The following is a 24,972-nucleotide window of genomic DNA, read 5'->3' as shown; positions in this document are numbered from 1 at the left end:
ATTGAGAGAAGACAATGTCTAAAAGCTCTAGCACAACAACTAAGACATTTAATAAATGTGTTTTAATGAGGTGGAAGATTAAAATAGAAACAGTAATTCCACATCATTTTGAAAAAGTACTTTAAAGTTCCAAAACTAAACTAATGCAAACATCAGGTTTGATCCTTTTGAGTGAGAGAATTGTAAAGAAGCACGATGAACTTGCAGGCCTGAACTGAGACCGCGATCTAGTAGAGAGAACTTTGTCTTTGGAACCAGAAAAATCTGGGTTCGAATCCCAGTTCTACAACTTTAAGATCATGTGACCTTGGGTAAGGCTATTAATACTTAAATGTCTCCATTTGTAAAACAGATAATACTGAAGCAGAACTGCTGTTAGGGTTAAATCAGAAAATGTAGGGGAAAGTGCCTAGCAAACCGTCTGGCCCACAGTGAGGCTAACATGAGCTACCCCTTATAGAACACTCATACTATGTTAGGCACCATGCCCAACGCTTTGCATATGTTCTCTCACTGAATGGTAGGGTTCAACACGTTTTAGTTTCTTTTGCCAATGACAAAATAGGATCTCAACAAAACCAAAAAGACCAAACCCAGTGCCGCAGAGTCAATTCCGACTCATAGCGACCCTATAGTACAAAGTAGAACTGCCCCATAGAGTTTCCAAGGAGCACCTGGCGAATTCGAACCGCCAACCCTTTGGTTAGCAGCCATAGCACTTAACCACTACGCCACCAGGGTTTCCAGGATCTCAGCATATATGTAAAATATGGGGCAAGTATAAAGTGATACATATATCAGACATGAAAACTGCCAGCTCAAAGTATGATTTTTTCCCTGTAATACTCTTTACCTTTAGAAAACCAGCCTTCTCTCCGTGTTGGGAAGATTTTAGCATACTATGGTTGAAAAAGTCGTGTTTAAAGTTAAAAACCTGAATTTAAACATCTGTTCCATCTCTCACTGTATGTTCTTAAGCCTCTCTGAGCCTCAGTTTCCACCTCTGTAAAATCTGAAGATACAGGTATCTCAAAGAGTTGTTAAGATCAAATGAGATACATAAAAACACTTTAAAATGATGACACACTATAAAAATTTCACTACTAAGTTTATTTTTTCTCTGCAGTTGCCATCTATTCCTCTTTTCTAGGCCCTCTGTACTCACCTACTGCCACCACCACCCCATCTGTATGGCTCTGCAGCAAATTAAGGATGCCCCAGCCCCTGACACTATGCGCTCCAGCCTGGTGCTGTTTTTTAGCTTGATGAGAGTAGGGCTGAGAAAGTTGGTTTTGTGTTGATGGTAGAGCAGAGCTTTTTAGTTTTCTTTCCCCTCCTTGTTATTATAAAGAAAATCCTTTCAAAAATAACACATGTGGTAATCATAAAAGAGAAGTTCCAAAAAAAACAAAACCGTATGAGGCTCATCTTTATTTAATTTGGCACTGTTTAATAAAGCTAAAACTGTGGTTCATGGTCTTACCAGCTTGCCTCATCCAAAAGGAAACAAAAAGGAGGAAAAAAAAAAGATGGAAAGAGACAGAGGAATCCAAATTCTTTTGATCTGGGTCCTAACTCTAAGGGGACCCCAGATAAATCAGGAGTCAAAGAAAGGGCAGTAAGATGTGACCCAGAGTACTGACGACGACAGCTGTCTGTCTGTCTGCCTGTCTTCCAAGGTCATCCTTAAGACATGAGATCACCATCAGGCCAGAGGAGACAGAGCAAGATAAGAGTGCACCAGGGGCCTGCAGCATCCTGACTATACTTCCCTGGGAGCCAGGAGACGGACACCCAGGCACTGGTTTTTATCTTCACCTCTTAAGATGGGAGTTAGTCTGAGTAGTGACAGAAACTTGCAACGGAAAAACCCAAGGAAAACTAAGATCTCTGGGGAAAATTATAAACACTCTCACACATCAGAAATCTCTGTGGTTTCTCTACACTCATGCTATAGCAGAAAGAGCACTGGCATGGAGTAAGAAAACGAGTTCTTCCAACTCTGCCCCTAATTATGTGCTTTCACGAAATAAATTACCCTCAATGAGCCAACGTTCTCATCTTGAATAAAGGAAGGGACAATAAAATATCTAAGGTTTTCTTATGTCTTATTCAAGCTCAGAAATCCCTTGAATGTGAACTCCAAATATGTTTTTTTTTTTTTTAAAGCCTACATTAATAATTCAGAAGTCTTAGATCCAAAAGGTTCTTAGATTCGGAAGGTTCTGAATTTTTTCACCAGCTGTGTACGCACCTGAATGATGTGAATCCAGGCAGGTCGGTCTTCCTTAAAGAGGTAATCTACAACCAAAAGAGGCAAAACTATCTGCCCATAATCTGCCCTTTCTGCCCCACCATCCCTTCTTCAACTTTATTTTCATTAATTACCACTGCCCTCTCTCTAATCCATACTATTCTAAAATACAGTTTAGTGGTAAACTGCAATGATCAGGCACCAGAAGTTAAAGAGATATACAGAAATTAAGTATACAGACAGACATCAAAGGGTGAGTGAGTAAATGGACCAAGAACTTTCAAAAATTGATAATTAATTTAAAAACTACTTTATGAACAGGTAACATGCATGTGGTACAAAATATAAAAGGCTCAAAAGGTACACAGTTAAAAACAAACAAAAGAGGACTTCAGTGTATATATAGATTGGATTGTGCTCTATTTCTTAGGTTGGGTAGGGGGTCCATAGGTTTGTGTCACACTGTATGTGTGTGTGTGTCAGTGTGTGTGTGTGTCAGTGTGTGTGTGTGTGTGTGTGTGTGTGTGTGAGTGAGAGAGTAACCGGGAGAAAAACAAACTGAACCCCTGTGTCTCATCAAGAATCATGATCTGGTGTATGCCGTAAGACTGAACATACCTACCTAAGAAACTGCCTCAATCCTTTGCTTTGTCAGTGAATTCTGCCCCTCTGTTACAGGGCTGTAAACTAGGAATAGGTATGCAATGGCTAGATGCAGAGACAGGGCCAAAGCCTTACATATCACCTATCAAGGGCTGAGCCTTAGCATTCCTCCATTCTAAAACATATCCAACTCAATTTTGTGCCCCAATATTCCCTTAGTTTTAGCTTCTGGTGTCCCGTAATGTCTGTCCCAGATCATTCATTCTCTAGTCATAATGACCCAGACAGGTTTCCACAGTGGTGATAGAGGCTTTGATCCTCCAATTATCGCTTAATCAGAGCACTTAGATTCAACGAGATGTATCTAAGGCAGACAGAAAGGGTACACACTGTACATCCTGAAATGTGGAAGAATTTCAGCTTTGTAAAGCATGTTTTCTATAGGACCTGCTTGGGACAAGGACTGGCTAAAATATAGGGTGGTGGTTAGAGGATTCATTTCTTCATGTGAGAACAGATCCCCAAAACTTCAAGAAAACCTTTATTTAAAAGGCACATGCCTGTGTATTAGGTGAAGTATGCCAAACCAAAGTCATTTGTTCAAAGAATACTACCATGTGCCAAGTACAACGTCAGAAGCCAAATATACTTGACATCAAGATAAATATACTGCCCTTGAGAAACTAACAATCTACTGAGGGAGACAAGTAAAAGTGATAATTAGTGTCCACTGTAAAGGTGGTGGTATGGAAATGGAGAGAAGGAAGAGCCGGCTCTACCAAGAGACGTCGCGCAGAAAGGCAGCATCTGAACTGGATCTCAAAGGGTCAGTAAGAGACAACCAGCAGTGCACAGAGGACGAAGGTCTTATATACAAGTATTCCTCACCAAAATCTCCAAGCCCCAAGTACCAAATGAAAGCTGTTGGTAAACACATAATGTCCCCTGGAACTTGGCGGCGATATCTACTGTCCTAACATTCATTTGAGGGTAAAGACCTGGCATCTTGAATTCTGTCTACAGGGGTTTAGTTACTTTAAAAATCTCATTAAATGGCAACTTCCCCTATAAAGCATATAGTCATGGATAGTATCACAGGGAGGTTCTAATATTCTATTGCTAGAAAATCTATGGCTCATAGATAAAGCCTAAACGTCTTGAATTTTCAGAAGAATGGTTGGCTTTTGGCTGACTGAGCTTTCGTAACAGATGCTTTTCATTTCCCATCATAAATGACTACAGTGTGATATTCTGTAGCTGTCAAATTACTGTTACAATCCAAAGTAGTAATAGCTATAGCTATTACAGAAACAATTTTACAAAACCAACACATTATTACAGTGTTTGAACATTGAGGAATGGCAGGTACTAGGGAAATGTTTATTACTCCTTCCGATATCCAGTTTCTCTACTTTTATGCACACAAGCAAAAGACAGTCCACACACGTTCTGTTCTCTGCAGACCTCTCACTCCACTGTATCCAACACCCTCATCAATTTCATCCATACTTGTCTTACATATGATTATCCTCTGAAAGTTTTATGAAGTAACTGGCCCAACAGATGGGTGGCTAGCCCTGCCCAACATATGTTGTAGGAGAAACAGCTCTCAGGCAGGACGAAAATATCAAGTCCCTTTCCCTTACACAGCTGGGAACACTGAGACCCCTTTATGGGAAAGCAAACCATCTTTTAATCTTTATTAATACAAGTTACTGGAATGAGATGATCTGTAACCAACAAGGTGATTAAAGAAGGGGAGAGAGAGTTCAAATGCCAAAGTACATCCCCCTAAGATAAAACATGTACCTGCCCCGATACAGCAGAGAACTGGAATACAGGCAGAGAACGAAAATCCCTGTCAGTTTAACTGGGAGCTATCTCATCAAAGACAGATGGCTAACAATCAGATAAGCATACTATCTTGTTTAGAACACAAAGCTCAACAGATCTGTGGGAAGAAAAGGAAAGGCAGCCTGGAATGCATAGCACGTATGAACAGAAAAACTCAACCAGTAAGTGACTCCTGTGGCCATAACTGTAAAACCAGAAGGAACAGAATGGTATCTTTGCTCCTTATCCCTTCCCTGATAGCATCTGATCCTGTCTTCAATTGATAGATATCTGGATCTTTCAACATACTACCTAAGCGCTCCCGAAGGAGAACGGTGAGGCCAATTCTGCCAGAGACAGTATCTGACAGAACTAAGGAGTCTTATTCTCCTTTGAGTGGAGGCCAGTGTATGGGAAGAGGTCTCCAAGTGCCACTTGTATGAATATTTCAAGATATGTTTTGAAACAGGAAAACACTATGAATTACATTTCAGCAGAAATCTAAAAATAACGAAAGAACATTCCCTATTTTTAGATATCTGACTTACAAGTTCAAAAACACCAAAAGTAAAAGAAACCATTAAAAAATAACAAGAATAAAAAATATTTTAAAAGACACAATTGAATTGGGGAAAATGTTTTTAGAGATAAAATTTCCAAAACCCTGCATCCTTTCTGTTATTGCATCCTTGCTCAAACTTCTCCATCTTCAAAATTTAGAGTCCCAATCCTATGTGTCATCAAGCACATTTCCACAGAACCAAAAGACGAGATATAAAGAAGGCTATACCGCAAAAGAGAAAGAACAGCTAAAGAAAAAAATTCAGAGATGTGTTCACAAAGAGACATAAAAACAGAGTGGGGACCAGAGATCAAAGGCAGTAATGTATGAACAGCAAGAGCAATTTAACGATCCTCATTAAAAGCAGCACACAGCCAATAATAAAATACTTGATTAAAGAAGGCAAATAGGTTTTCTTCCTCAGATAGATCTCCTTATTGAAAGGTCTTAATATCAGTAAGTATCTAATTCAAAACTATGTCTGAATAACTAGAATTTGCAATTAGAGAAAAATAAATTTTTTTACACCGAAAACACAGTACTTTTACTGGACAATTTCTATTTACCCTCTATCTTCCTCCCCATCTCTGTCCAGCCTTTTGAAAAAGCCTACTGCACATAAGAACTGTAGGAAATATGGGAATTACCTGACTGTACAGCCATCATTAACATCTCAGGTTCCAGCAGAGTCATGACAGATTCTTAGAAACAACGGCTCACAAATATGATGAAGAAATCCAAATTCACAGGAAAAAAAAGGTCTTCACAGGTTACTGAAAGCCTTCATAAATTCAATCTCACATGCCTGATGCGCCAATCAGTCTGTGAGAACTCACTCCCCTACTCGGAGCAGCTACCAATCTCTCCACCCTTCAGGCAAGTTGAGATGGTACAGAGTTGACTGACTGCTGACAGGAAACCAAAAAGCACCCAAGTTAAGACATATGAAGTGTGGTTAGAACAGTGAATGAGCTCCTCCCCTTGCTATTCGTCTCCGGGGGGAAGGGAGAGACATACAGAGACTTTCGGAAAACAGATCAACTGCTTTTTTTCCTCGCTCTTTTTAAAAAAAAAAAGAAAATGAGGTTTTGTTCAGAACCCTATTATAAGGGAGTCTGCGGCTAATGCAGTTTAGAGCAACAAATTAAACACACCCCAAACAACTCGATCCTATCACAGCAACTGTTCAATTACTGGCCATTAATGGGAAGGGGGGGTGGGGGAGATACACATACATATAGATAAATGTGTATGCTGAGTAAGGGTTCTGAAAAAGAGCGCCAACGGGTTTTCATCTGTGATATTTATAGATACCAAGGAAAGCTCAACTATTTCTCCACCCCCACTTCAATTAAAATATGTTTCAAAAAGTCATCTGAACACATTCTGGAGCTGTAATCTCTCTTTCAGATCTGCCAGTCTCCTAAAAGAACCCCTTACTTGTGCCTATATGAGACATCTGATCGATGAATAAACAGCTTACTGATGTTATCTGACTTCTCTAAAACGCTTCAGGGTCATGCTAGATGCATGGAACAGACATGAAGATAGTTCCAATGCGTAAGAATTTTCTTTTCCTGAGAAAGAAAACATAAATCATTTTTCTACTTTTCAATCCTTTTTGCACACAGCATGATATGCTAAATAACAATGAATGTGGCATTTTACCTTCCATTACAAAAAACGAAAACTTAAATTTTTTTTAATTCCAGCAAATTTTCATTTATCCAAATGAAAAGCTCATTTATCCTCTTCATAGTACTTTTTAATAACTGACATTCATAATAATGATATGAAGACACCTTTCAGCATGTTTGACTTTTAAAAGACTGAAAACAAGAGATCCATGTATGGCATGTTTACCAAGAATTCCTCAATCTTTCTGGTGAAGTCGGAGCCTGTATCTGCACACAGCCCAGGGAATGCCTTAATGCTTACATAGTCAAACACATGATAAATGAAGCACGAAGAGACCTTAAAAGAGAAAATGGCCTCAAAGGATTGAAGCTAATATTCTGTGATTAGAAAAAACAATGCAGATCTGGGGTAGGGGAGATTCTGTGGAGCCTTGGAGGAGAGAAAAACTTCCTTCCTTTCTCACTCCAAGAACATTATGTCTACAAGAAAAGCCAGAAAAGCTCTATATAGAACTGTGGGGATGACTCAACAGGCAGTGCGGAGTGGCAGCCAGTGGGGGCTAAATGCCGCTCTGGGAAGACAGGCCTGCGGCCAACAGCATTCACACTGGCCGCTGTGGCAAACGAGCCTCCAAAGTGCCTCATGAGAAACAGGCACATTTCAACTCTCGGCCTGCAGAACAGTCCGGTCAGGGGTTAGCAGCCAAGGTGACAGCATCCCTAAAAGGTTGACTCATTCCTTTGTCCCTACGTGGGTGTACAATTTGCTGCGTGAGGGTTTTCCAAAGGAAACAAGTTCTCACAGTTCCGTGTTTACAGGGAAACAAATATAAATTAGAAGATCCCTGCCCTGAAGAAGGGCTGAGGGCTGTTTCTCTCCTTGCTAAAACCCTTCTCTGTTGTAGGAGAGTGCTTGAAATGCCACCACCATCAATACTGCAGCCCCACAAGAAATACTGACAGTCATGCCGGTGGTAACAGTAACATCACATTTCAATTGATTTGTTAACTTTTTCAGAGCAATTTCATGCCCAGTATCTCACGCACACTTTGGGGTAAAAAAAAGCTGAAGAAAAGAAGTCAGTTTTTCACACAGAAGTCTAAAACAGTGAGCTTAAGAAAGAAACCACAAACAACGTGATCTGGCCTACCTATGGCTAAGAGTTTGCATTTACTCTTAAGACTCTCAGCACAGCGACAGACTCATCGTGAAAGCAGACTTTAGGGCAAGTTTCACAGGTTCTGTAAGTCTAAACTCCTATGACAGCTTCAGTTCCACTATTTTTTTTTATGTGAATTAGCAAAATTTCATAGAAATAGAACAAAAGTAAACTTTAACAAGGCCTCTGCACTAGTGAACACGATTTTCAAGTTAACGCCACCAAGGGAATGAAGGATAACTCTTATTTCTAGTAAAATAAGAGCTTCTCTTTTCCTTTTAATCATAACTCTCTAGCTAATCCACACACATTTAATATGATCCATGGCCTCTACTGATTCACGATGCTGCAGAGTATCAACAGTTTTAAAACGTTTAAGCTATGAACACAGCTTTTCCCCACCCCGACTCCCTACTAACAGACTCCCCAAAGGCCTTTAAAGTTCACGGTCAAGATAATCAGACAAGTTTTTATGCTAGTTGACCTTTCTCCTGGATTTGTTATAGTTTCCATATTCTTCTTAAATGTTCCAGTTCCTTCTTTTTGCTAACCCTACTTTCCCATCTCTCTATCTGACCTTTCCCTCTCAGAATCCCAAGTGGCCCCTTTTTCTTTGCCCTTCTCCCTGGGTAATCTCACCCTCTCTTACAATTTTAACTACCACCTAAAGGCTGACTCACGTCATTTCAGGTCCTTAATATTTCTTGCCCTAATATTTAAAAATTTATTATAGAAATACATACACAAAAGTAGAAAAAATGGTAATAATAAACTGCTATCTACCTATCAGACAGCCTCAAAATATATCAACATACAACCAAAATTGTTTCATCTATCCTGCCACACCCCCTACACACACACACAGGGCAAACAATGGAAGCTTCTGAAGCAAATTCTAGGCATCACATGATTTCATCTTAATCCTGTGTATCTAAAAGACAAGAACTATTTTTTAATATAATCATAATACCCTTATCATACCTAAATTTTTCAAATTCCTTAATATCATCAACTATTCAATCAGTTGTTCAAATTTTGCCATCTCATAATTTTTTTAGAGTTGATATAAGAACATCAGAGTCCAAAAGGGACAACACATTGCATCTTCACGGATGTGTCTCTTTTAATCTATAGATCCCACTTCCCTCTTTGCTTTTCTTGTAACTTACTTGTTGAAGAAACCAGGTTGTTTCCCCAAAATTTTGGAGCTTGGTAACTGTAACCCCATGGTGTCATTTAACATGCTGACCCACCCCCTCCGTTTCCAGTAAACTAACTAGTGCTGTCGAGTAGACCCCAACTCAGAGCAACCCCACGTGTGTCGGAGTAGAACTGTGCTTCATGGACTTTTCAGTGGATGTTTTTTTTTCCAGAAGTAGGTTGCCAGGCCTTTCTCCCCAGGTGCCTCTGGGTGGACTCAAACCTCCAACCCTTCGGTTAGCAGCCAAGCACAATAACTGATCCACCCAGGGATTCCCTCTAGAAAATTAGGAGTTAGATATAGACGTTGATCCAATTTGGTTAAAAATTTTCACAAGAATATTTTTGCACTTCACAAATAGCTTCTTAATTTGGCTGCTCCTCTCCCGCCTCACTTCTATCTAGAACCATCCACATTATCAACTGACTTTTACTCATTCTTCAAACCTCAGTTTAGGAGCTGCCTTCTCCAGAAAGTCTTCTCTCATCCTGGCACTCTCACACCCTCTTCACACCCTCCATTGTTGTTGATGTTAGGTGGCATCGAGTCGATTTCAACTCATGACCACCCTATGTACAACAGAACGAAACACTGCCCAGTCCTGGCCATGCCCACAATCATTGTTATGCTTAAGCCCATTGCTGCAGCCACTGTGTCAACCCAACTCCTTAAGGGTCTTCCTCTTTTCTGCTGACCCTCTACTTTACCAAGCATGATGTCCTTCTCCAGGGACTGATCCCTCCTGACAACATGTCCAAAGTATGTAAGATGTAGTCTCCCCATCCTTGCTTCTAAGGTGCATTCTGGTTGTACTTCTTCCAAGACAGATTTGTTTGTTCTTTTGGCAGTCCATGGTATGTTCAATATTCTTCGCCAACACCACAATTCAAAGGTATCAACTTTTATTCACTGTCCAACTTTCACGTGCATATGATGCAACTGAAAATAGCATGGTTTGGGTCAGGTGCACCTTAGTCTTCAAGGTGGGATCTTTATTTTTCAACACTTTAAAGAAGTCTTTTGCAGCAGATTTACCCAATGCAATGCGTCCTTTGATCTCTTGACTGCTGATCCACAGGTGTTGATTGTGGATCCAAGGAAAATGAAATCCTTGACAACTTTAATCTTTTCTCCATTTACCACGTGTTGCTTACGGGTCCAGTTGTGAGGATTTCTGTTTTCTTTATGTTGAGGTGTAATTCATACCAAAGGCTGTGGTCTTTGATCTTCATCAGTAAGTGTTTCAAGTCCTCTTCACTTTCAGCAAGCAAAGCTGGGTTATCGGCATAACACAGGTTATTAATGAGTCTTCCTCCAATCCTGATGCCCCATTCTTCTTCATATAGTCCAGCTTCTCAGATTATTTGCTCAGCATACAGATTGAAAAGGTATGGTGAAAGAATACAACCCTGATGCACACTTTTCCTGACTTTAAACCATGCAGTATCCCCTTGTTCCATCGGAACAACTGCCTCTTGATCTATGTACACGTTCCTCATGAGCACAATTAAGTGTTCTGGAATTTCCATTCTACACCCTCCCTGGACATGCTAAAACTCCTCACTTCTGCCTCCCCTGGGGAGTCCCTGTGTGACCAACGGTTAAATGCTAGACTACCAGCCAAAAGGCTAGTGGTTCAAACCTCCCCAGAGGGGCCTCAGGAGACAGGCCAGGTGACCTGCTTCCAGACAGGCCTGGCAATCTGCTTCCGAAAGGTCACAGCCTTGAAAACCCTATGAGGCAGTTCTACTCTGCACATGTGAGGTCACCACGAGTCAGAATCGACTCAACGGCAACTGACAGCAACAAATGTCCCTCAGCACCTGTGCCCACTTCTGTTGTTGTTCTTTAGCACATATCTCACTGTCTCTATTCCCAGAGCCAGCAAGTGTCTGACACGTGACAGCATTCATAAACGTATTCTAAACGGAATGCAAAGCCCTATTTATTGCAGAAAATTCAAACACCATGAGAAAACTTCATTACGACAAAAGAATCACTCACTACCTATCCAAAATGGACATGCACTCTGCTAAAATATTCATTAGAACACATGCTAAAGGTGTTAATTATATTTAAAAACTACATGAGGAATACTAAAATTATCCAAAGCATTGAAGGATAGGGTTAATATAAACAGGAAAATCCACAATAATACTCTCAGGAATATTAAGTGTTAATGACAATGAAAATGCCCAAACTGTACGAAATGAATAGGAGAACCAGAAAAACAGAGAGCCTAGCTCACCTATAAAATAATTAATCTTTTAGTAATCAAAAGCTGTCAACCTGACTAACAACTGATATTAGTGCCTATGACAGGATGTAGTATAGACAGGTATGCACAGAAATAATGAATGCCTTTTTATGATCTCTGTGGAACCTGGAAACCCTGGCGGCATAGTGGTTAAGAGTTCAGCTGCTGGATGGTTCAACATTAGAAAAACAATTAATGTAATCCATCATATAAATAAAACAAAAGACAAGAATCACAATATTTTATCAATTGATGCAGAAAAGGCGTTTGACAAAGTTCAACACCCATTCATGATAAAAACTCTCAGCAAAATGGGAATAGAAGGAAAATTCCTTTACATAATAAAGGGCATCTGTACAAAGCAAACAGCCATCATCATCCTAAATGGAGAGAGTCTGAAAGCATTTCCCTTGAGATTGGGAACCAGACAAGGATGCCCTTTATCACCACTCATATTCAACATTGTGCTGGAGGTCCTAGCCAGGGCAATTAGGCTAGAGAAAGCAATAAAGGGCATCCAGATTGGTAAGGAAGAAGTAAAAGTATCTCTATTTGCAGATGACACGACCTTATATACAGAAAACCCTAAAGAATCCTCACAAAAACTGCTGGAACAAATAGAAGAGTTAAGCAGAGCATCAGGATACAAGATAAACGTACAAAAATCAGTTGGATTCCTCTACACTAACAAAAAGAACACCGACAAGGAAATCACCAAGTCAATGACATTTATAGTAGCCTCCAAGAAGATAAAAATACTTAGGAATAAATCTCACCAGAGATGTAAAAGACCTATACAAAGAAAACTACAAGACACTACTGCAAGAAAACAAGAGAGACCTACATAAGTGGAAAAATATACCTTGCTCATGGATAGGAAGACTTAACATTGTAAAAATGTCTATTCTACCAAAAGCCATCTATAGATACAATGCAATTCCGACTGAAATTCCAATGATGTTTTTTAATGAGATGGAGAAACAAATTACCAACTTCATATGGAAGGGCATGAGACACCAGATTAGTAAAGCATTACTGAAAAAGAACAAAGTGGGAGGCCTCACTCTACCTGGTTTTAGAACCTATTATACCACCACAGTAGTCAAAACAGCCTGGTACTGGTACAACAACAGATGCATAGACCAATGGAACAGAACTGAGAATCCAGACAGAAATCCATCCACATATGAACAGCTGATATTTGACAAGGCCCAAAGTCCATTAAATGGGGAAAAGATAGTCTGTTTAACAAATGGTGCTGGCATAACTGGACATCCATCTGCAAAAAAAAAAAAACAAGACCCATACCTCACACCATGCACAAAAACTAACTCAAAATGGATCAAAGACCTAAACAAAAAATCTAAAACAATAAAGATCTTGGAAGAAAAAATAGGGACATTAGGAGCCCTAATACATGGCATAAACAGTATACAAAACATTACTAAAAATGCAGAAGAGAAGCCAGATAACTGGGAGCTCCCAAAAATCAAACACCTATGCTCATCCAAAGACTTCACCAAAAGGGTAAAAAGGCTACTTACAGACTGGGAAAAAGTTTTAGCTATGACATTTCCAATCAGTACCTGATCTCTAAAATCTATATGATTCTGCAAACACTCAACTACAAAAAGACAAATAACCCAATTAAAAAATGGGCAAAGAATATGAACAGGCACTTCACTAAAGAAGACATTCAGGTGGCTAATAGATACATGAGCAAATGCTCACAATCATTAGCCATTAGAGAAATGCAAATCAAAAGTATAATGAGATTCCATCTCACTTCAACAAGGCTGGCATTAATCCAAAAAAACACAAAATAATAAATGTTGGAGAGGTTGTGGAGAGACTGGAGCACTTATACACTAATTAGATAGTAGATAAGAATTATTTTAGGTGAAGAGAAAGACAACACACAATACAGGAGAGGTCAGCACAACTGGACTAAATGAAAAGCAAAGAAGTTCCCTGAATAAACTGAATGCTTCGAAGGCCAGTATAGCAGGGGCGGGGTGTGGGGGCCATGGTTTCAGGGGACATCTAAGTCAATTGGCATAATAAAATCTATTAAGAAAATATTCTGCATCCCACTTTGGAGAGTGGCTTCTGGAGTCTTAAACACTAGCAAGCGGCCATCTGGGATGCATCAATTGATCTCAACCCACCTAGAGCAAAGGAGAATGAAGAACACCAAAGACACAAGGTAATTATGACCCCAAGAGACAGAAAGGGCCACATAAACCAGAGACTACATCAGCCTGAGACCCGAAGAACTAGATGGTGCCCAGCTACAACCGATGACTGCCCTGACAGGGAACACAACAGAGAACCCCTGAAGGAGGAGGACAGCAGTGGGATGCAGACCCCCAAATTCTCCTAAAAAGACCAGACCTAAAGGTCTGACTGAGACTAGAAGGACCCCGGAGGTCATAATCCCCAGACCTTCTGTTAGCCCAAGACAGGATCCATGCCCAAAGCCAACTCTTCAGATACGGACTGGACTTGACTATGGGACAGAAAATGACACTGGTGAAGAACGGGCTTCTTGGATCAAGTAGACACACGAAACTATGTTGGCATCTCCAGTCTGGAGGGGAGATGAGAGAGCAGAGGGGGTTAGAAGCTGGTCGAATGGACATGAAAACAGGGAGTGGAGGGGAGAAGCGTGCTGTCTCATTAGGGGGAGAGCAATTAGGAGTGTATAGCAAGGTGCATATAAATTTTTGTATGAGAGACTGACTTGATTTGTAAACTTTCACTTAAAGCACAAGAAAAATTAAAAAAAAAAAAAAAAAAACTCAGCCACTAACCAAAAGGTGGGCAGTCTGAATCTACCAGGTGCTCCTTGGAAACCCTATGCGGCAGTTCTACCCTGTCTATAGGGTTGCTGTGAGTGGGAATTGACTCAACGGCAATGGATATGGTTTTTTTTGGTTGGTGGGACTTCAGACACTGAAATGTAGTTCAGCTCCTACGTCCATTTCTGATTTGGATTTTCACAAGGGCATGTGTGAGTTTACTGAAGTTCAGCGCTACAAAAATCTAATCATCATATCAAAATTTCCCAGGTTCCAACCAGTTAACTCTCTCCCCCACACACCTGATGTTGGGCAAAGTGAAAGCACCCAAAAGATAACGTAATCCAGTACCCAGGCCAGTCGCTACAGGCCCTCGGCAGACTCCACTTCCTGTGACCACAACCTACTAGTGACGAAGACCCTGGCGAAGATGCTCCCTCATTTCCACAGGTAAGCTACTCCTTGGCCTCAGGATAGGTGAAGGCTACATTTGCAGCTAACTTTCCGAAGTACAGTAAATGTTAACAGCTGTGATAATCACAAATGTAAACAGGCAACTCATTCAGACCGGATGTCTGTAATGTAATGCTGTGATTAGGCAGTGACAATGTCAGTGTGGGCATGAAGACAAGGGTGAATCGGCCTGACACTGTCCCTGCTCTAATAATGAAGTCAATATGAAAATCTCTAACCAACACTCAAAGTAAAAAACAAAAACGACAAAGGAAACTACTAAGCATTAGGGAGACTGTCTCCATGTAACTCACAGTAAGTGAAAGAGAGCCAGTTCATACTTACAAACTGTGGTAAGTGCTTTGAAAAAAAAAAAAAAGCACAAGATATTACGGCAGAATAACAAAGATTTCATAGCGAGGGTTCTCATTTAGGTGAGGGGTTGATCAAGAAAGATCTCTGTGAGAAAGAAATTTAAGCCGAGAACTAAAACATCACTGTCTCTCCAATGCTTAGCATAAGGTGGTGCTCAGTAGTCACTGAATAAATTTTTCAGTATTAAAATGGTCAAATTGTTTCAGCCAATATTTCCATTCCTAAAAAAAAAATCCAAAATGCAGATAAAGGTTTAAAAGACGTTCATGTAAGCGTAAACAATTAAAAATGATTCACCCCAAAAACATCTAGCTCATTTGGCGTAACATAATTTATAAAGAAAATGTTCTACGTTCTACTTTGGTAAGTAACATCTGGGGTCTTAAAAGCCTATGAGCAGCCATCTAGGATACTCCACTGGTCTCACCCCTTCAGGAACAAGGAAGAACGAAGAAAACTAAACATACAAGGGAGAGATTAGTCCAAAGGACTAATGAACCACATCTACCACAGCCTCCACCAGACTGAGTCCAGTACAACTAGATGGTGCCCGGCTACCACCACTGACTGTTCTGACAGGGATCACAATAGAGGGTCCTGGACAGAGCTGGAGAAAAATGCAGAACAAAACTCTAACTCAAAAACAAAGACCAGACTTGCTGGCCTGACAGAGACTGGAAAAACCCTAGGAGTATGGCCCCCAGAAACCCTTTCAGCTCAGTAATGAAGTCACTCCTAGGTTCACCCTTCAGCCAAAGACTGGACAGGCCCATAAAGCAAAATGAGACTAAAGAGGCACACCAGCCCAAGGGCAAAGAATAGGAGGCAGGAGGGAACAAGAAAGCTGGTAATAGGGAACCCAAGGGAGAGAATTGACATGTCATGGGGTTGTTAACCAATGTCACAGAACAGTGTATATAAAAAAAAATACTGACTGTTAAATGCGAAACTAGTTTGTTCTGTAAACCTTCATCTACAGTACAATAAAAAAAAAAAAAAGAACAGCCAACACTGAAAATAAAAAAAAAAAAAGATTCACCCTGAGACTATGGCCCCCAGACATCCTTCTAACTCCAAACTCAAGTTACTCCCGAAGCCCACCTTTCAGCCAAAGATTAGACAGGCATATAAAACAAACAGCAACATGTGTGAAGAGCCTGCTTCTTAGATCAATCAAGTATACGAGACCAAATGGACGATACCTGCATAAAAGAAATGAGCAGCAGCCAGGAAGGGACAGGAAAAATGGATGAATACAAACAAGGGAACCCAGAGTAGAAACGAGGACAAGGCTAACACAACATTGTGGGAACTGCAACCAATGTCACAAAAGTTTGTATATAAATCTTTGAAGGATAAACTAATTTGCTCTGAAACTCTCGTCTAAAGCACAATTTAAAAGATGATTCCAATGTCCAAACAGGGGGATTAAAAAAAAAAAAAATGATGGCACAGAAAGGAATGTTATACACCCATTAAAAAGGTTATTTGTAAAAATATTTTGACAAATTTGTAAAAATATTTCAGTGACATAGCTACTACTGCCAAATGAAAAGAGCAAGATACATAACTGGGTTTATAGTATTAACTCAGTTATTTTCAAAATACACATTTAGAAAAAGATTGGAGGGAAATATGCAATATGGTAACAGTGATTTTCTCCGGGAGATGGAAACCATGGGGAGTTTTTGGAACAGGGATTCTTTCTGATACCCACGGTTCTCCAAGAGCCTTGCACAATGTTTGATGAAAAACTAAGAGTGGGAAAGTGATTATCTCTAAGTACTGGAATTCCACCACTCGCCTGTCAGTACACCTATTGTGGTAGCTTGCATGTTGCTGTGTTGCTAGAAGCTATGACATCGGTATTTCAAAGTAACAGCAGGGTCATCGATGGTGGACAAGTTTCAGCAGAACTTCCAGACTAACACACACTAAGAAGGATGTGGTGATCTACTTTTTAAAAAATTGGCCAGTGAAAATCTTATGAATAGCAGCAAAACACTGTCAGCTATAGTGACAGAAGATGAGCCCCTCAGGTTGGAAGGCATTCAAAATACAACTGGGAAAGAGCTGCCTCCTCGAAGTAGAGTCGACCTTGATAACATGGATGGAGTAAAACACTCAGCGTCTTCATTTGCTGATGCGGCACAACTCAAAATGAGAAGAAACAGCTACAAACAGCCATTAATAATCAGAATGTCAAATGAATCTAGGAAAATTAGAAGGTGTGAGAAATGAAATAGAACGCATGAGAATCGCTACCCTAGGCATTAGTGAGCTGAAATGGACTAGTATTGGCCAATATGAATAGGATGTAACACTGGAAGCACTCACTCATCTATGCCAAGAAATCTGGAAGACAGTTACCTGGCCAACTGGCTGAAACAGATCTTTATTTGTGCCCATTCCTAAAAAAGGTGATCCAACAGAATGTGAAAATTATTGAACAATATCATTAATATCACACACAAGTCAAATTTTGCTGAAGATAATTCAAAAGCAGTTGCAGCAGTACCTCAACAGAGAACTGCCAGAAATTCAGGCTGAATTCAGAAGATGTGGAACAAGAGATGTCACTGCTGATGTCAGATATATCTTGGCTAAAAGCAAAGAATACCAGAAAGATGTTCACCTGTGTTTTACTGACTATGCAAAGGCATTCAACTGTGTGGATCAGAACAAATTATGGATAACACTGTGAAGAATGGGAATTTCAGAATACTTAATTGTGCTCATTCAGAACCTGTACATAGACCAAGAGGTAGTCATTTGAACAGAACAAGGGGATACCGAGTCAAGGTTGCATTCTTTCACCATACTTACTCCACCTGTATGCAAATAATCGAAGAAACCAGACTATATGAAGAAGAACGCAACATCAGGATCGGAGGAAGACTACTTAACAACCTACAATATGCAGATGACACAACTCTGCTTGCTAAAAGCAAAGAGGACTTGAAGCACTTACTGATGAAGATGAAAGACTACAGCCTTCAGTATGGATTACACCTCAACATAAAAAAAAAAAAAAATCCTCACAACGGATCAATAAGCAACATCACAATAAACAAGGAAAAGACCGAAGTTGTCAAAGATTTCATTTTACTTGGATCCACAATCAAAACCCATTGAAGCAGCAGTCAGGAAATCAAATGATGTATTGCATTGGGCAAATCTGCTGCAAAATACCTCTTTAAAATGTTGAAAAGCAAAGATGTCACCTTGAGGACTGAGATGCACCTGACCCAAGCCATGGTATTTTCAATCGCCCCATATGTACATGAATGCTGTACAACAAATGAGGAAAACTGGAAGAAAAATCGATGCCTTTGAATTGTGGTATTGGTGAAAAATATTGAATATACCACGGACTGCCTGAAGAACAAACAAATCTGTCCTGGAAGAAGTACAGCCAGAATGCTCCTCAGAAGCAAGGATGGTGAGACTTTGTCTCATGTACTTTATACATGTTATCAGCAGGGACCAGTCCCTGGAGAAGGCATCAAGCTTGGTAAAGTTGAGAGTCAGTGAAAAAGAGGAAGACCATCAAAGAGATGGATTGACACGGTGGCTGCAACAATACGCTCAAATATGGCAAAGATTGTGAGGATGGCACAGGACCGGACAGTGTTTTGTTCTGTTGTACACGGGGACACTATAAGTTGGTACCAACTCGACCGCACCTAACAACAACAACAAAGTACTGGAATGAAGTAGGTTACGAAATTCTCTAAGTCACATTTCAAGAGAATCACTCAGCGAATTTAGCAGCTCAGAATTTGGGCATTTTCACATTGGCTGGGACATCTCATCTAGAAAATCCTTGACAACCAGGCTTCCTGAGGAACATAAGTAACAAGTCTCCTTCCCAAGAAAGTACTGTAATTTAGGTCAGAAGCTGCCCGCTCAAAATTTTTACTTCTTCTAGCAATCAGTTAGTACCTCCTGTGCAGCACTAAAACATGAAAGGATACAGTGCGTACTCTTTACAGAAAGAAAATACAGTATCTGCCTGTTCTTTCACAGGCTGCACATGCAGAAAACAAATGGGAACTTTCTAAGTCTTAAACAGAGAGAAGAAAAGGCGCTAGGAAAGGGAATTAAGTCTCCTGCTTACTTCTCTTTACATAACTCTTCCCATCTCACCCAGCATCCCAAATAACAGACACATACAAACTGTGCCTGTTTCTTCTTTCAGAAAAATGTCAAGGATCAACAACAGTTGGAAAATGAAATTTTATTGAGACAGAGTTTACAAAAGCATTAAAATAATGGTCTCTAAAAAGAAATCTAATGAAAGACGTGTAAGACCACCATAAAGAAAATTATAAAATCTCACTGGGAGACCTTACAGTAAATGTAAATAAATGGAGAGATATATCATGTTCATGATACAATATTCTCCCCAAATTGGTTCACAGACTTAATGTAATCCCAATCAAAATCCCATGGTGATTTTAAAATTCATATGACAAGGCAAAGGACCAAGAATAGCCAAGAAAGGCACTTTTGAAAAAGAACAAGTGGGTAGGGAGGACTGACATCTCCCATATGACAGGCCTTACTATAATTATTATCATGAAGGCTGTGAGGTACTGTACAGGTACAGACAAATAAACCAATGGAACCAAAGACTGAAACACACCCACACACAGGTAAGTCCTTGATATACTAAAGAGGTAGCTCTGCTGCTCAGTGGGGAAAGAGGAGAAGGGCATTTTCAGTAAGTGGGAACCCATTTTAAAAAATGATAAAATTGAACCCTATATAAGAAAATAACTCCAGAAGTACGAAATATAAAACAAACTATAAAAACACTCATAAATCAATTACGTTAAATTTAGAAATTCTTAGTCAAAAGATACAATAAAGAGAATGAAAAAGACAAATCAGAGTGCGAGAAGACACCTGCAACACGTATAAGCAACAACAAACCAGTATTCAGAATTTCTCTTATTCAACAAGAAGAAATGACAATATTATAGAAAAACAGTCAAAAGACTAGGTACTGCACAAAAGAGAAAATTCAAATTGCCAATAAATACAAGAAAATATATCCAACCTTACTAGAAAATAATTCAATGAAAATCAAGAACGTGGTATGGTAATTTTATATAATCGGCAGAGTACAGACATTGAAAGTCTTAATTCCAAGTGCCGGCAAGGATATGGGGAGGAGTAAGAACTTTCATACACTGCTGGGGGGACTAGAAACTGGTACAACCACTCCGGCAAACAGTTTAGCATTACTTAGTCATTTTACAAAAGCTGGAATATACATACACTATTACCCAGCATTTCCATTCCTAAGCAAATACTTATGTATGCATGTACCAGGATAAGTGAAAAACATTCACAGCAACACTGTACAGCCCAAACTTGAAAACAATTCCAATGTCCATTAGCAGAACAGACTTTTTAAAGGATTATGGAGTGATTATCCACAGGGGCACCCACTATTCAGCGATGAAAATGGATGGTCTATATCTAAACACAACAACAGGAATGAGTATCACATACTGTTGAGCAAAAGAAGACGAAAAGGAATACAGAATTGTTCATCCATATAAACTTCAACTAAACTACATTGTTTTAGGAATGAATCTATAGTAGGTAAAAGAAAAAAAAAAAAAAACCCACTGCCACTGAGTCAATTCCAACTCACAGCAACCCTATAGGACAGAGTAGAAACTGCCCCATAGGGTTTCCAAGGAGTGGCTGGTGGACTTGAACTGCCGGCCTTTTGGCCGGCAGCTGTAGCTCCTAACCACTGCACCACCAGGGCTCCAAGGAAAGAAATGATTTTCAGAAAGTCAGAGCAGTGGTTACTCCGAGGAAGGAGAGACGGGGTTGTGGTCAGAGAGGCTTCCTTGGAGCTGGTAATGAGCTATTCTTGAGCTGGGTGGTGCTTACACAGCTCTTTGCTTTATGGTTATTCTGCAAACTATCATAGGACTTATGCATTCTTCTGTATATATGTTATTATTTCCCCCCAAAAAAGAAGAAAGGACTTGAATGGTAAAATATATATCATCTAATTTCAAGGGGGCTGATTAGTATAAGAACAGTCTTAGCTTTGAAGCCTAATTTCAAATGTTCTGTCCCATTGTCCTCTACGTTTATTCAAATCTGTTGGATCATGAAAAATCCACAGTTCAGAAATGAAGGTTTCCATACCAAAAGAAAAAAAAAAAAACCCCGCTGTCATCAAGTCAATTCCGACTCACGGCGACCCTACAGGACAGAGTAGAGCTGCCCTACATGGTTTCCAAGGAGCAGCTGGAGGATTCAAACTGCCGACCTTCTGGTTAGCAGCCATAAGCTCCTAACCACTACTCCCCCAGGGCTGCATACGCAACCTTTTTGTGGGTGATGTTTCAGCTTTCATTTATTCAGTTCTCAACCAGCGAGGGAAAGGCACTTTCTCAATAATGACACTACCTTCAGAATGTAAAAATTCAAGTCATACAAAGTTCTCATCAGCTTTAATAGCTGAGCAAGGAAGTGAGGACAGCCATCTAGGAGATGCCTGGGAAAGGGGACAAGCTGGGAAGAGGAAAGGTAAATCTCTCACCATTTTCAAAAAATTTGCCTGGTTTTCAACCTTTATCTATGACCCCCAAAATTATCCCCTATTAACAGACCACCAGCCCCAAATTTAGTTTGTAATACCCAAAACAGGAAGAGAAAAAAAAAAAAATCTTGTAGTTATTAGCTCTGATAAAAGAGCTCATGGTTCGTCTGTGAAGAGACCAGGAGAGGAGGTAGCAAACACTAGCAGCGGTGGTATATCTTTTTCCACTTGTTATCTGTCAACATCGTCCTCAGTGTCTCACTTACTAGAGGCACTTCATGAGCATCTGCTGCGTCCTAATTTCCACTGCAGTCACAGCAGTGAACAGTAGCAGAATTGCAGAAAGGTACAAGTTGTAGGAAAGAAATAAAACTTTAAAAGTCAAGGACAAAACAAAGGTCAAGAATATAATCCCCCAAAATGCCAGCTTTCTCTTAAAAGCCTTTATGAATCTATGAATTTGTCATACATTAATTTCTCTAACTTTAGTCTGCAACACCTCTCAAGTAATGCTTTCCACGTAATTAGTATTCACTGGGTATCAAATCTGTAATTCTCAAACTCCAAAAGGCATTCCTTTTAGGATACAAGCAAGCCATCAGCTTATAAATGGATTATATTCCAAAAGCTCATTTGTAATTTGATTATTTGAAACTGGGAATGCATCTTCCCACAGAAGCCATGATACATAAATTACAGCAAAATTTCCAGGCTTACCCATGAAAGCATGTAAGACACAATATACCTGCAATGAGAAGTAGAAGCAAACAGTATTTCATCTCCCATTCCAGGAGCTCCTGAAAATAGGCCTGAAGCAGTTTCAAGCCAGTTCTGAAATTCATTCATACTTAAGAGATTGATATCATAATCAGAGGGGTGGATATGTAAGAAAAAGACAGCCAAAGAGCCCTAAAAAAAAAAAAAAAAAATCCCACTGCCGTCATTAAAGGAAGAGGAGGCAAGAGTGAAACTTAAATTTTCCATTACGATACACTCATTCAATGTGTGCCAGGACTCCTCAGAGCCAGAGCCAATGGGAACTGGGACTAGATCATTAGAGAAAAGGTTTTTCCAGGATTCTCTAAGCCCAGGCTGGACAGGACCCATAAGCAGATCGATTTTATCTTCTAGACCTAAGTGCTCAACCTAGAAGAGAAGAATAATATTAAAATAAACACTTTGAAAGTTTATGAATTTTTTTCCAGTTAAATCAAATTCTTATTTTTCTTAAGGCTTGAGTTAACCAAAGACACCTTCTTGTCTTTAGGGTTCCAACTTCATCTGTTTAGGAAACAGAGGTGTCAGAGCTTTCACTGCCTACTGCCCCATAAGTATCTTTCCTAACCAACTGAATGTCTATATAAGATATGCTTCTAAACGAAACAGGTCTGAGAAGTAAATTTCTCACTCAACTCTCTCAACCCATAGTACCCTATCCACGAAAAAGGGCCTCCTCCTCTCTCTCTATTCTGTTCCAGAACTCTACGCTTCCCAATTTCACAATCTTCTCATGGATTTTCCATTTCTACTCCTACTCTTACAACCCTATAAATGGCCATTCAAAGAAGACCTAGTATAAAATATAATAATTATTTTCTTACCAGCCCATCCAGCCTCTTGCCCTTTTTGGCCAGAGGAAGCACCATCTGCGAACAGTCGAAGCAAGTATGTCCAGGTAAAGCCCTGCAACTAGACACTAACAACATTACTCCTGTCCAGACATGTGTCTGATGGCTGCTGGGTGGAATAACAAAGAAAAGAATAACAAGCATGTTTTTTTTAACAAGAAATAGCTGTTCTGTTAAGTTTTTAAGGTCTCTTAACTTGAGCAATATTCTTATTTCCACCAAATAGTAACAGAATCTAATTTTGACAGTCACGTTAGTGATTTTTGCTAAGGCAATTAGTGTTTCTGATCACTGGCATACATCTCCCCACCTAAGCTATTTTTCTGCAGTCATCAAGCTTCTTATAGATTATTTCCTTATTAAACTCCTCTCCCCTTTAGCATTATTCTAATACCATTGCTTCACTTTCTAATGCTGAATACAATTTCATTTTCTTAGGTTTCTTTTCTCTTGCCCAAAAGATAATTATGTTTGATACACCATTATGTTTGTCTCTTGGTTTCAAGTATCTATATTCCCTTATAAGCATGATCACAATTAATCAAGTTGGGCTCCTGGAGTTAGGGAACCATTTTAGCAACTAAGGAGGTTGGCTCAGACACAGCTCAACCCAAAGGAGGGGGTCAAGATCAGAAGTTTTCAACTTGTGCTCCCCTGAGAAATGCCTGAGTGGCAGAAACGATGCTAATTAAGTGGGGCTCTGGGGTGCTGACTCTTCCATTCCAGTTTTATTCAACCAGAGCTGCTGTTTTATATGCTGGACTTGTATATAAACTTCAAATTTATAAAGAGCTCTTCAACTTAAAGAACCGTTAAAACTACTGGTCTGGATGTCCTATCATTGATTAAAAGAATAAAAGAGTTACTCCACAAAATAATTCGTCTATAAAGGAACAGACTCAGAAAGTCCTTCTTTGAAATAATCTAAACACTAAATTAAACAAGTAGTTTTTTTCTTTCTGTCCTGTCACAGAGTCAACAATCTCCTCCTTTTCTCAAACACTTAAATCTAAGGAGCCAACGTTTCTGTGACTTAATAGTTCTAGTTTCATCATTCATTCATTTGCTCATTCATGTGACAGATACTTTTCAAACATTTACATATTCTAAGACCTTGCTGCTCAAAGGTTGGTCCTCAGATCAACAACGCTGGCATCATGTGAATGGGGATTAGAAATGCAGATTCTCAGGCCTCGCCCCAGGCCTACCTAAGGAGTCGGAATCTCCACGAACAAGATCCCCATGTTCACATGGGCACACTAAGAGTTTGTGGCTGAGCGCGAAGGATGCCACAGTAAATCAGACAAACATAATCCCTCCTTTCACAAAGTTTCTCATCTAGTCAAATATAGTAAGTTAATAATGCACAAGGTACTTTGGAAGCACACTGAAAGCGCAAGCACCTAACTTAAGCTGGGTATTTAAGGAAGCCCCGAGGGAAGCAAGGCCTTCCCTGATACTTGAATAGATAGAAATGCTACCCATAGGGAGGAAGAAGGTCATTCCAGGAAGAAAATACAATATATGAGAAGAGAACTGAGATGGAAAACACCAAATCATTTCATGTGAGTGGGAAAAGATAAGGACAGGGAGGGAGGGAGCACAGAAGCCTAGGTATGAAGGACCTGGTT

The 24,972-nt window shown here is 39.8% G+C and overlaps 1 protein-coding gene across 3 annotated transcripts in view; it reads right to left on the bottom strand.

Moving 5' to 3' along the window:
- Window positions 1–24,972, bottom strand: part of MRTFA (myocardin related transcription factor A) — a 212,486-nt gene that overhangs the window by 132,127 nt on the left and 55,387 nt on the right. Inside the window, exon 1 of one of the 3 annotated variants that reach the window (XM_064283482.1) lies at window positions 5,900–14,281. The exons of the other annotated variants lie outside the window; for them this stretch is intronic. Within the exon in view, the coding sequence (XP_064139552.1) occupies window positions 5,900–5,945 (46 nt within the window). The 5' untranslated portion in view covers window positions 5,946–14,281. Of the gene's footprint in view, window positions 1–5,899; window positions 14,282–24,972 lie in introns of those variants that run through there. 3 annotated transcript variants of the gene reach the window in all.

Source organism: Loxodonta africana, chromosome 4 (assembly GCF_030014295.1).
Source record: "Loxodonta africana isolate mLoxAfr1 chromosome 4, mLoxAfr1.hap2, whole genome shotgun sequence".
NCBI lineage: Eukaryota > Metazoa > Chordata > Mammalia > Proboscidea > Elephantidae > Loxodonta > Loxodonta africana.
The sequence above is the reverse complement of the archived record's forward strand: the minus strand, read 5'-3'. Positions and strand labels throughout refer to the sequence as shown.